The following is a 13,700-nucleotide window of genomic DNA, read 5'->3' as shown; positions in this document are numbered from 1 at the left end:
AACTCCCAGTCAATCCCTACCCCCTACTCCCTTGTCAACCGCAAGTCTATTTTCTATGTCTGTGAGTCTGTTTCTATTTCCTAGGTAAGTTCATTTGTATCATTTTTTAAGATTCTACATATAAGTGATATCATATGATATTTGTCTGACTTACTTCGCTTAGTGTGACAATCTCTAGGTCCATCCATGTTGCTGCAAATGGCATTTCATTCTTTTTTATGGCTGAGTAGTATTCCACTGTATATATGTACCACATGTTCTTTATCCATTCATCTGTTGATGGACATTGGCTGTTGTAAATGGTGCTGCTATGAACATTGGGGTGCATGTATCTTTTCAGATTATAGTTTTCATCTTTTCTGGATATATGTCCAGGAGTGGGATTGCTTGATCATAGTGCAACTCTATTTTTAGTTTTTTTGAGGAACCTCCGTACTGTTCTCCACAGTGACTGCACCAATTGACATTCCCACCAGCGTGTAGGAGGGTCCCCTTTTCTCCACACCCTCTCCACAGCAGCTTGTTTCTTCTCATCATCATCGTCAAACGGGTATTGACCAGTTCCTTTGGGTAGGGTAGTTGGAGATAGGCAAAAGCCTTTGGGTTCATCCACAGCGAATTAAAAAGGATTAACTCCTAGGACCAGGCAATTAATATTAGGTGCAAGCTGATGGGTATAGAAGGAAGAGAGGCTATTGGAGGCCGGGTCTGGACCTTGTGGCCTGGACTGACTGGAGACAATTCTGTGAATGAGGTGAGACCTAAGTTGGGCCATGAAGAAAGTTTAGGATTTAGAAACAGCCAGTGAGTTTTTTTTTTTAGCCTCAGATGGGCAACATGAAAATTGAAGACATAAAATCTAAGCTCTATTGTTAAAGCAAGACCTCAGCCTGACTGCCACCACCTCCCAGAGGGACCCCCTGAGAGCTTCCCTGTAGAGCATGCTGGGAGTTTGAGGACCGCTAGGGTGAGTGCAGAGTTGGGCCAAGGGCCTTCTAAGCTGAAGGAACCACTTCAGGAGGCTCCGCGCAAGCATCCCAAGCTTAAGGCGCCGGGTGGCAGTGGAAGTGAGGGGGATTTTCTGGTGCAGGGAAGTTGGGGATGTTGGTGCTGAGGTGCATTCTGTCTCTGGGGCCGTAGCTGCTCAGCTTCAACTGCTGTTATATGGAAATACGGATTTCAGGTATAGTCTGAGTTCAGGAAGTCAGAAATACAGATTTGTATGGGAAAGTCTTAAAAACACTAGACAGGCCAAACAAAACACCTACTGGCCACATCCAGACTGCAAGTTGCTCTTCTGCCACCAATGACAGAGAGATGTGACCATGGGATCTCTGAGTGAGAAGTCACCCGGTGTGGCTGGAGGGCTGTGGGTTTGTGCAGAGAGTGGGGAGTGAGGCTAAAAGTGCCCTGGGTGCCACACTGGGCTGGGCTTTGACGACCTTGCTGGGGAATCTGAAATCTCCTGACCCCCGAGGTTTCCTTGAGGAGGGTGGTGACCAGGTTGCTGTGTGTTCTGGGAAGATGATCCTGATGCTGGTTGATGAATAGATTCAAGAGGTCACAGGTCAAGGCACCGAGATGGTTCGTTAAAGCTGTTCGGGCAGATGATTAAGTTTAAGGGGTTGGTTTGCAGAAGAAGGATAAAGTGGAACAATTGTTGAGTTTAGCTTTCAGCCTGTTGCCCAGGATTTGTCCAGCTGTACATTTGTATCACTGGGTACTTTCCAGCCCTTCATTTTTCTTCAAGCAGAGCAGCACAACTTTTTTCTTATTACAGTAAAACGCACATAACATATTTATCATCTGAACCATTTTTAAGTGTTGTGATTCAGTGCCATTAAGTACATTCATGTTTGTGCAACCGTCACCACCATCCATCTCTGGAACTTTTCATCATCACAAACTGGAACTGTACCCATTAAACAGTAACTCTCATTCCCCTAGCCCCCCGCACTAGCTAACCTCTGTTCATCTTTCTGTTTCATATTAAGTGGAATCCTGCAGTACGTGTCTTTTTGTGTCTGGCCTGTTTATCTTAGAAACTAGCAAATTTTTTTTTAACGTCTTTATTGGAGTATAATTGCTTTACAGTGGTATGTTATTTTCTGTTGTATAACAAAGTGAATCAGCTATACGTATACACATATCCCCATATCCCCTCCCTCTTGCGTCTCCCTCCCACCCTCCCTATCCCACCTCTCTAGGTGGTCACAAAGCACCGAGCTGATCTCCCTGTGCTATGCAGCTGCTTCCCACTAGCTATCTATTTTACATTTTGTAGTGTATATATGTCCATGACACTCTCACTTCGTCCCAGCTTACCCTTACCCCTCCACGTGTCCTCAAGTCCATTCTCTACATCTGCGTCTTTATTCCTGTCCTGCCCCTAGGTGCTTCAGAACCATTTTTTTAAGATTCCATATATATGTGTTAACATATGGTATTTGTTTTTCTCTTTCTGACTTACTTCACTCTGTATGACAGACTCTAGGTCCATCCACCTCACTACAAATAACTCAATTTCGTTTCTTTTTATGGCTGAGTAATATTCCATCGTATATATGTGCCACATCTTCTTTATCCATTCATCTGTCGGTGGACACTTAGGTTGCTTCCATGTCCTGGCTATTGTAAATAGAGCTGCAGTGAACATTGTGGTACATGACTCTTTTTGAATTATGGTTTTCTCAGGATATATGCCCAGTAGTGGGACTGCTGGGTCGTATGGTAGTTCTGTTTTTGAAACTAGCACAATTTTGTAACTTACACTTTTCTGATTTGAAGGTAGAGTCTTTGAAGGAGAGAATGTGAAGTTAAAAAAATGTTTGAAAATCATTGACTTTCTCGAGGTTCAGCCTTGGTTCTGGGATCCCTTGCTGGGGACATTCACTTCACGTCTCCCTGTTGCCTCTGTCTCTGGAGCATTAAGGAGGGGGGCTTGATGAATAAACAAAGCTAAGAAATAACAGACCAGGCCAGTTCCTGAAGGCACTCAAGCATGGCTTTGGTAGCGCTGTGGAAAGAAGGGTCATTTTTTTGAGGCCACAGCTAGGTCTGGGAGGTTCAGACTGGCGCTGAGGGTAAGTCTGAGAGTGTCCTGGAATAAAGGTTCTCTTGAAAACCAGTAGCCACAGGAGGCTCCTCCGAGAGCCTGGTTTTCTTGGAGGACTCAGATTTCTGAGATTTCCATGCCTTGAGGTATCCGATTCCACCACTGCATGCTTTCCAGTGGGAACAGAAGGTAATTTGATTTTGAGTCTTTGGATTGAAATTGCTGCTTGGGGGCCCATTTTTGTTTTAGTGACGCATGTAAGTGAGACGTTTGCCCTTATACGCCATGTGCATATTTGAATGGATCTCAAATTAGGAAAAAATTTTTCCTTGGGTTTAATGTAGTTTTTTGCAAAGAGTAGTCAAGTGTTCTTTGAGAGTTCTAGAGGTGGGAAATAATCTCGCTGTGGCTTATTGGCACAGTTGTCAAAGACTTGTTTAGCTAATGCTAATAACTTAATGTGCAGGCACTGTCAGGGATGTTAGAAGCCATTTAAGTTCAACCTCTAAGCGTCTGCATTTTACCTCCGAGGGCATTAGGAGATTTCAAGATGCTACACGTAAAACATTTAGCATCAGGAGCAACATATTATAGATGTTGAGTAAAGACATCAGAATAGTGACCAGCCTCTGCAATAAGTGGTGCTGGGAAAACTGGACAGGTACATGTAGAAGTGTGAGATTAGATCACTCCCTAACACCATACACAAAAATAAGCTCAAAATGCATTAAAGACCTAAATGTAAGGCCGGACACTATCAAACTCTTAGAGGAAAACATAGGCAGAACACTCTATGACATAAATGACAGCAAGATCCTTTTTGACCCACCTCCTAGAGAAATGGAAATAAAAACAAAAAGAAACAAATGGGACCTAATGAAACTTCAAAGCTTTTGCACAGCAAAGGAAACCATAAACAAGACCAAAAGACAACCCTCAGAATGGGAGAAAGTATTTGCAAATGAAGCAACTGACAAAGGATTAATCTCCAAAATTTACAAGCAGCTCATGCAGCTCAATAACAAAAAAGCAAACAACCCAATCCAAAAATGGGCAGAAGACCTAAATAGACTTTTCTCCAAAGAAGATATACAGACTGCCAACAAACACATGAAAGAATGCTCAACATCACTAATCATTACAGAAATGCAAATCAAAACTACAATGAGATATCATCTCACACCAGTCAGAATGGCCATCATCAAAAAATCTAGAAACAATAAATGCTGGAGAGGGTGTGGAGAAAAGGGAACACTCTTGCACTGCTGGTGGGAATGTTAATTGGTACAGCCACTATGGAGAACAGTATGGAGGTTCCTTACAAAACTACAAATAGAACTACCATATGACCCAGCAATCCCACTACTGGGCATATATATACCCTGAGAAAATCATAATTCAAAAAGAGTCATGTACCAAAATGTTCATTACAACTCTATTTACAGTAGCCCGGAGATGGAAAAAACCTAAGTGTCCATCATCGGATGAATGGATAAAGAAGATGTGGCACATATATACAGTGGAATATTACTCAGCCATAAAAAGACACGAAATTGAGCTATTTGTAGTGAGGTGGATAGACCTAGAGTCTGTCATACAGAGTGAAGTAAGTCAGAAAGAGAAAGACAAATACCGTAGGCTAACACATATATATGGAATTTAAGAAAAAAAAATGTCATGAAGAACCTAGGGGTAAGACAGGAATAAAGACACAGACCTAGTAGAGAATGGACTTGAGGATATGGGGAGGGGGAAGTGTAAGCTGTGACAAAGCGAGAGAGAGGCATGGGCATATATACACTACCAAACGTAAGGTAGAAGCTAGTGGGAAGCAGCGCATAGCACAGGGAGATCAGCTCCGTGCTTTGTCACTGCCTGGAGGGGTGGGATAGGGAGGGTGGGAGGGAGGGAGACGCAAGAGGGAAGAGATGGGACATATGTATATGTATAACTGATTCAGTTTGTTATAAAGCAGAAACTAACACACCATTGTAAAGCAATAAACAAAACAAAACAACAAAAAAACCAGAAGGATCAGGATGGCAGATGCCGTAAAACCAGTAACTGGGGATGGTTAGCGGAGGGAGAAACAATTTAGAAGGGTCGGCCTGATACGTTTCATTAAGTGTCTGGAGAACTGGCAAGCAGTAGAAGAAGTGGATGTTTCACGTGTCATGTTAGGGCGAAGAACAGAAATTACTGTGGAGAGATTGTAGCTCCAAATTAATAAGGGCTTTCTAATATTTAGATTACCATGAAACCAAAACAGGCTGCCCTGGGATACAGAGGAGATTCTGATATTCATCATGGTTAATGATAGAACTGCAATCAAATTCTTAAGTACACCTAACGTTCATCCCTGTTTCACAGGGGAACTTTGAGAGCAGGGACTGTATTGTCCGCTAGGCTCTTCTGGAGGCAGCCTGCCACCTGCTAGGTTCTTACTGATTTTCAATGAATGAAATTAAAATATTTTCAAGTGCCCGATTTGTGTTTATCCCGCAGTCCAGTTTGCACTGAGTAATATATGCATCCAACTTTCTTTAAAATGTTTATTTTTTTGTCTTGATGTATCTAAAATGTCCTTGCCCCATTTTTTTGGTTCTCTTTAATCTCGTGGTTGGTTGCGAAATGCTCACGTTCAGTGTCAGCATATTAGTTGTAACCTTTTATTGCTATTGATATCTGTAAGCACGTTAAGGAAATCTTCATTTTGCTGACCTCTTTGCGGATGCGTGGCATCAGCACATTCCCTTTGAGTGGACAGGTGAGAGATTAGCGGAATCAAGTCCATTTTTTTTTTTCCCTTTTTGCTTTGTTTTCTCCAGAGCAGCAAGATTCATCGTCTTAGCAAGAGGGAAACTGTGTTAAATGGCAGAATTTGTCTTCCAGTTAATGGTTTAAAGAGTGGATGTAAATTATACAGCTTGTTTGCACAGCGTCTGATCGGTACCACGCTAGGGGAATTCTGTTGTAAAAGCTGTTAAGCAAGACAATCATTTTGACTCAGCCAGATTCATAGCATGGTAATTAATAGCACAAGAGCTTTGCCATATAAAAGTTGGCTTATAGATAATTTGAGATGGCGGTTGCCTCTTCTGAGATCAGTAAGGCTGCTTTGCCAGACTGATTTCCATCTTTAGCGAAGGAAAAGCCTTCTGGGTCCTCCCATGGGGAATTCCTGGGGTCATTTGTTAACCTGCTGACCAGTCAAGGGAGGTCACTGGGAGCGGTGGATCCATGTGGCCCCAGAGCGACCATCTCAGGGTACCCTGTGGGGTATGAAGAAGGTGTTTGTAGGAGGCCTGCGAGAGTCGGACCATGTGGAGTTCTTTAAACTAGAGTTGCAAATTACCTCCAAAAAAGGGCACGTGGGTATTGGTGGTGGGGACATGATGACTCTTGTTCCTTGAAAATATTTTTTCTCCTTTTGTCACGTGTTCTGACCGTTTTCCCCGCTCTCTGCTTTGTAGGAAACGGGGTCTCTTGAAGAATCTACAGATGAGTCTGAGGTAAGGTGGGGATTCAGGAACCTGGGAATTTCTAGGTAAGCCAGCATCTTGCGCTGGTCATGCCTTGCTAAATGCAACATTCCCCGGAACTTGGCGTGGTAAAGTAGGGCCATAGGTGATTAAACCTTGGGGAAGGACATGCCGGTCATCTTTAAAACTATTAAATGGATTGGCTTGGAAAATAAACAGGAAAAGGAACACAAAGTTTTTTCCTCAATTTGAACAGTATTTTAACCTGAAGCATGTTGGCAGTGGTGAAATTGATGCAAAGTTTTACAAACCAATCTTGACACTTAAAAACCTATTTTTGAAAATAGCCACTGTCGGGTCTGCAGTACTTATTCTTTCTTTTAATGAATATGGCGTGCTCATTGGTATAGTTTCTGAATCATTGAAATGCTCATTTATTTCACAAAATAAAAAGGGAAGTAACTACCTTAAAAGCTGTTGGGGAGCTAAGTTGTGTTAACGATTGAATTTAAGGAGAAAAAAGTAATATATAAAGGAGGGCTTTAAAAAAATTTCTCAAGGCTATGCATAAAAAATAAGTTTAAGCATAACACTGATTCATTAGTTTATTAGTTTTATAGATGGACTAATAACAATAATTACTTTTTTCCTTTTAGTATTTCCTTTGACTCAGAGCAATATAAAAGTATTTATGGTAACCTTTTGGAAATCCACACCAATGTGATATTTAATATGATCTATTCCATTTGGATTGATGTTATAATTATTATCTTCTTTGCTTTTGGCGGGGAGGGGGGACATACATATTCTTCTAGAGAATACCTTACATATCATGCCATCGTGCATTTGTAGTTTGGCTGTAGAGTTGTGGTTCCTCACATTTTCACTACTAAGGATCTCTGATACTCTCTTCAAAGCTCCTGGTAAGGTGTTACTGAATTTCCTTATAGATAGGATATAATAGTTGTGAATTTTTAATGAAGCATTGAAAGCATTTCAGACCAGCACCATTTTTATTTTTGGAAAGTTCTACTTAACTGAGAAGCCCGTGTTCTCAGAATCACTGGTTCAGAATCCTGCAGTGTCAGAGCCCTGTCCAGGAATTTCATTTCAGAGATAAGGAAAATGTTGGCAGCCACCTACAACTAAATCTTTCCCCACATCCTTCAGATGCTAAACGGATCCAGAAGGAAAGCAAACAAAAGCACGCATAACCCCTGTCTCCAGCATAGTTAGGAAACAGGGAGTACTCTAAGCTCTGGATTGACTGGAGCTGAGGGTCAGATGGATGGGAATGAGGGGAGAGTAGCTGAGCCCCAGCGGTGGCAGAAAACAGGGAAATCATAAATCATGCCCCATCCTGAGTGGGGAGGTTGTGAGAACAGGTCTGAGACGGGTGGATCTGAGCAGCGACTGTGCTGGAAAATTTTTTTTTTTTTTACTTTTATTTGCATTTATTGTTTTTAGTGACATTTATTCCCAGGCCGTAGGTTTTTGTTTCTTCAGTTTTTTCTGGGATATCTTTTTCTTCTGTGCAACCTCCTCTTCTGGTTTAGGAACAATCTGTTCTTTTTCAGTAAGGATCATCTCAGTGTGGCCGGGAGAGCTCATGTATGGCTTGATCCGACCTTGAGCTCTGGAAGTCCTGTGCCACACTGCGGGGAATTTGTTCACCTGGCTGTGCTCAGTGACCAGAGAATCTACATCTAAGCCGTTAAGTTCAGCATGACTCTCTGCAGTTTTGAGCATGTGCAGTAAGAATACAGCACTCTTTTTGGGCCACTGACCCTGCATCCAGCCCCACTGTTTGGCCTGGGCACACCTACCAACTCCACCATTGTAAGGACAGGTTGGCACACATTGCTTCTGTAAAGTAACATCCTTCAGATACTTGGTGGCTTTTGGATATGCGTACCCTTAATGGTCTGGGCAGTTTCACGAGTGTTCTTAAAGTGAACATGAAGATTTGAACCTCTTGCATGATTTTGTGGGGTTTTTCTGGGCCAAGTGGATAGCGAACCATTTTTAAAGAGGTCACCTCAGGCCGCTTACTGGAAAAGCAGAAAATTTAAAGAAAGGCGTTTGAAAATGCATGAAACACTGGCCGTACAGCATTGGGGTGGGACTGCTTCTTGAGAGAAGGGGGAGGCATCCCCTGGAGGCCTGGTGGTGAAGGGAAGAGGCAAAAGCAGGGAAATTCAGGGTGCCCAGAAACAAACAATATCATAGAGTCAAGAGATTTACCTATTCTTCTCTCCCCATCACCAAAAAAAAGATGCCACTTATTAAAGAAAACGTCCTTCATTTACCAGTGTAACTAAGAAACCTAGTAAAACACCCAAATACCTCACCTCTCCATGGGAGCACCTGTTGGTGCTGTCCAGGAAAATATAAGACATTTTAAAATGATCTGAAACAGCAGGTAGCATCTGTATAAAACTACTATAGGAAAAAAACAAGGTGAGAATCAAAAATTTTCCAAGAGAACACCGACATAACACTCCATCATGAGTTGAATATCTTTAAACAAGCCTTTGCAGATGTGAAAAACTATCTTAAACCAGGAATTTACAATCTCAGAACAGAAATGAATCAAAAAAGTAGGAAGTGAAGGAATAAGAGTTGACCACACTCAAGAAAGAAATGGAAGGAAAAGATACATGAATGTTGAGGAAACTGAGACCCAAAAAGGAACCTGACCATCTAAGGTTGTAGCTGTTTCATGGGAGAAATGGGTTCAGATTCTAGTCCCCAGACTCTGGGCTCTTTTGGTCATTTTGCCTTCCAGCCCTGGTGCCTTCTCAGGATGGTACCTCAGGTTCATATCTCAGCTGTGCTTCATACTTGCTGTGTGACCTTGGGCATAGCACTCAACCCTTGTATTCTTCAGTTTCCTCATATGAAAAATGGGAGTTACTGCTAACCTTGGATTGGTATTGGTATTGAGGCACCACTTGGTGGCCCGAGAATCTTTATTCTTCCTTTTCTTCCTCTATCTCTTCTTCCCCTTAGCTTTTGTAACTGTTAATTAAGCTTTCTCAGGGCAGGCATTTCCTTTATGTACATATACCTCTTGTTTATTCAGATGCTCAGGTGATCTCCATTTTTGTGAACAACAGTACTCAAGTGTTTTTAACCATGTAATATAACAATTTATTTTTCTATCACTTTACGAAATGCTGCATTTCATATAAATTGGGCTTTCACGTTACAGGCAAACCATAGTGTTAGGTTATTCTGAAGTTATTTTTTAAACTTTTAGTTAATTTTTAATTTAAAAATTTTTAGTTGTGGTAAAACATACATAACATAAAATGTACCATCTTAACCATTTTGAAGTATACAGTTCAGTATCATTAAAGATATTCACATTGTTGGGCAACGTGTTTCTGGAACTTTTCTCCACTAACACTTATTTTCCTTTTTGTTTTTTGATAGTAGCTATCCTGACGGTGTGAGGTGATATCTTACTGTGGTTTGATTTACATTTTCCTAATAATTAGTGATGTTAAGCGTCTTTTCGTATGCTCATTGGCCATTTGTGTATCTACAGAGATATATCTGTTCAAGTCCTTTGTCCATTTTCTAATCGAGTTGTTTGCTTTTCTGTTGAGTTGAGGAGTTCTTTATATATTCTGGATGTTAACCCTTTATCAGGTGTAGATATGGATATCAGATAGATACCTGGATATTAACCCCTTATCAGATAGATACAGATACAACTCAACAACCTGTGGATAGGATGGATAGGTGGATAGCTAGCTAGCTAGGTAGGTAAAGGTCTGTAGAGTTATAAGTGATTTCCCTTTATCTGTGTATTCTATATAAAGGAAAAAAGAATATATAGAGAATATATATTTATCTATGTGTATCCCTTTTTAGTTATATGAATTACATATATTTTCTCCCATTCCATAGGTTACTTTTTCACTCTGTTGAGTGTATCTTTTGATACGTAGAAATTTTCACTTTTGATGTAGTCCAGTTAATCTATTTTCACTTTTGTTTCCTGTGCTCTTAGTGTCACATCCAAGAAATCATTGCCAAATACAATGTTGTGAAGCTTCCTCCTGTGTTTTCTTCAAAGTTCTTATTTTACTGTGTTTGAGAAAAGAACAGAGTGCTCAAAATTATACGTTATGTTTTCCACTAATCTTGAAAACTGCAGCCAAAGGAAATGCATTTGAGGTGTGGAGTATAATTAAAATAACAAAAGTGGTGTTTATGTCAGGATGTCAAACTTTAAGAATGTTGACTTGTTCTTTATACTTAAAGTAGAAATTCAAAACCAGATTACGACCAAGATGGTAAGTAATGTTATTTAATAAGCTGCATAGTTAGGGGTCTTGTATTCATGTTAATACTTAATTATGGCAAATTTGAAGGATAACTAAACTGGCCCTCATGTCTAGGATTTTTTGTTTTTAATATACAGTCTACTGTTCATTCCACCTTGAAATGGTGAGCCAGACTATTTCTTAGATGGTGTCTTGGAAAGCTTAACAAAGAAATATGTTGTCTTCGAAAGGATTTCATTCCCGTTTTGAAGCTCTGAGATGTTTTCAGTTTTCAGGGATGATGGCTGCTATCATGTAGGTGATAGCAGAGTGCTCTGGGAATACAGAGGGAGTGGGTGTTTAGTCAGGAATGGCTTCATTAGGAGTCTTCAGGAGCTGTTATGGAGGATGAGTCTGGGCAGAGAGGCTGGGCACGTCTCTGGGAAGGAGGGAATGTATGTGCCGAGGCCAAGTCATGAAAATGCATGCACGTTCAGCCAGCTGTGATGAGCTCTGTGTGGCCGGCATGCAGGAGGAAGTTGGGGAGACGAGGTTAGACAAGGAAACTAGGGTGCGGATGTGAAGCTCCTGATGTGTCGAACCTGGCAGTTTGGACTTGACCCTGTGGACATGGGGGTGGGCGGCAGAGGGGAGGCAGCCAAAGTCTTGATTGTCAGGGGTGAGGATAGGGGCTGGTGACAGATGAACTGTCCGGAGAGACCCGTGGCAGGAAGTTTCCAGTGGAAGCCCCCATTAGAGATGGGGTATAGGGGCTTGGGCTAAGCAGTAGCAGAAGGCAGAGAGGAAATACTTCTCAAGTTCAGTGAACAGGAAGTATAGGCTGGTATGTGAGAGATGAGCTGGATGGGGCAGGGTGGTGTGGTCCAAGAAGATTACCAAAGTATCTAGTTCTGTATGGTGGGAAACAGAGTAAACCCCATGATTAGGTAGTTAAAGGCAAAAGACATTCTAAGCCTAAAATTTGATATCTCTGTATTCAGTTTTTTTTCCTCAAAGGTGGTACTTTTTACTTCACTGGTGACCCCTTTTATTAATGGCTTTGTTCTGGCTGAAACAAGCAATAAACTTTTACACACACACACGCAAGTGAGCAAGCTAATATCTGGGATTTTAATTTTAAAATCCTACAAGTTACTGCTTATAGAGGAAGGTTCTGCGCTCTCTTTGGAGCAAAGATGGTATTGTGGAATGAGCACAGTATTGGGCATCTATTTGGATAATGAGGCTCATTACAAAAACAAGCACGTTCAACGTAGGAAACAGTGCTTACGTGTGTTAATCGGCCCTATGACTTGGCCATGATGACTGCTTCTGTTTTACAGATGAAGAAACAGACGTAAGAGTGTTTAGTTAAGTTGCCCAGGGTCACCTGGCTTGTCAATCGATTAGAACCCAGCAAGCTGACTGCAAGTTCTGGTCTTCTCACCTTACGCTACCTTCAACTTCACCTTGACCTCTGTAATTTTATGCCAGACTCTTCCTCTATGCACCTTTATAGAATTAGACAGGCCTTAAAAAAAAAACCTTCCTTAGAACTTCTTCCTATGTATAAAATGATACTTTGGATGATGTTACAGAGTTTGGCTTATTCAACTAGTAGGATAAGACGTCAATTTTAGAATCTTTGAACTAGCTTTCTGTTCTGGAGAAGAGAGGATTGTCTAGCTAATGTATATATGACATTAATAACCTAATAAAATTCCTGTTTTGTCATAAAATAAATGTTATTTATTTACAAAATAATTAAAACATTTATAAATAATTATATACATACGTATGACATATTTATAAAATAATGTTAGTTATAAGTTATATCCCCTTTGAAAAGTACATTCATCTCTGTGTGCACAAATTTAGCCACAAGAATGTGCATTACAACTTTTTATATTATAAAAATTTGAGAACAGGCTAAATATCTAGAAATAAGGAATTGCATTATCTTTTTAATTTAAAAAAGCTTTTGACAAAAATGCAGTTTAGAGGTGGGGGGTGATTGGCAAGCTCTTTTTGTAAATGTTTAGATAGTAAGTACTTAAAGCTTTGCAATCAAAGAGGCAATACTGAGGATATTATGAAGGTATGTAAGCATATGAACATGTAAAAACCCTTCTTTGTGGGTTGTACAAAAACAGGCATCTGGCTGGATTTGGCTGTGGGCTGTAGTTTGCTGATTCCTGATTTAGAGAATAATCCAGTTTCTCTTCACCCTCCAAAGTCCACATATGATCATAGAAAGAAGGACTACAAGGCCACATCATCACTGGGTCATGTGACTCTTATCATAATCTGCCTTCATTTTTCTAAATTTTTCATAACATATGCATTACTTATATACTTAGCAAAACAATACAATTATTACTTTTAAACAAAACTTGTTAATGTCTGTACGTACTACAGAACTTTTGGGTTGCAAAGCTGTGGAACCCAAAATAAAACTGCATGTCCTTCCTTCCCTACCTCAAACTCAAACAGGGAGTTAGGGAAAAAGTTTGGTTTATTTCTTGCCCTCTTTATTTTATCCAAGATTTTATATAAAACCAAAATTGTTTTTACTCTAATAAGCATTTTTTTCTTGAGTTTTTTAAAAGTTTAAAATTTTGAGATAATCGTAGATTCACATGCCATTGTAAGAAATAATACAGAGAGTTTCTTTATACCCGTCACCTAGTTCCCAAAGGGTAACATCTTGGGTAACTCTAGTACATCACAACCAGGACATGATATGATATGTGATGCATATTGATGCAATCTACAGACCAGACCTTATTCAGATTCCATCAGTTTTATATGCATTCATTTGTGTGTGTGTGTGTTTGATTCTGTACACTTTTATCACATGTGAAGATTCCTGTGACCACCAGTGCT

General features: G+C 40.4%; 1 protein-coding gene and 1 pseudogene across 2 annotated transcripts in view; one reads left to right on the top strand and one right to left on the bottom strand.

Moving 5' to 3' along the window:
- The window catches only part of VPS41 (VPS41 subunit of HOPS complex), a 188,684-nt gene that overhangs the window by 6,541 nt on the left and 168,443 nt on the right, over positions 1–13,700 (top strand). Inside the window, exon 2 of the mRNA XM_082661461.1 lies at positions 6,529–6,567. Within this exon, the coding sequence (XP_082517587.1) occupies positions 6,529–6,567 (39 nt within the window). The remainder of the gene's footprint in view (positions 1–6,528; positions 6,568–13,700) is intronic.
- LOC309827684 (large ribosomal subunit protein uL22-like) lies at positions 8,011–8,896 on the bottom strand (annotated as a pseudogene). The gene is made up of 2 exons: positions 8,889–8,896; positions 8,011–8,535 (listed from the first exon to the last, which is right to left on the bottom strand). The product of its transcript is annotated as a large ribosomal subunit protein uL22-like (transcript).

This window comes from Grampus griseus (assembly GCF_964374135.1).
Source record: "Grampus griseus genome assembly, chromosome: 9".
In the NCBI taxonomy this organism is placed as follows: Eukaryota; Metazoa; Chordata; class Mammalia; order Artiodactyla; family Delphinidae; genus Grampus; species Grampus griseus.
This window is presented reverse-complemented; position numbering and strand designations above follow the sequence as displayed.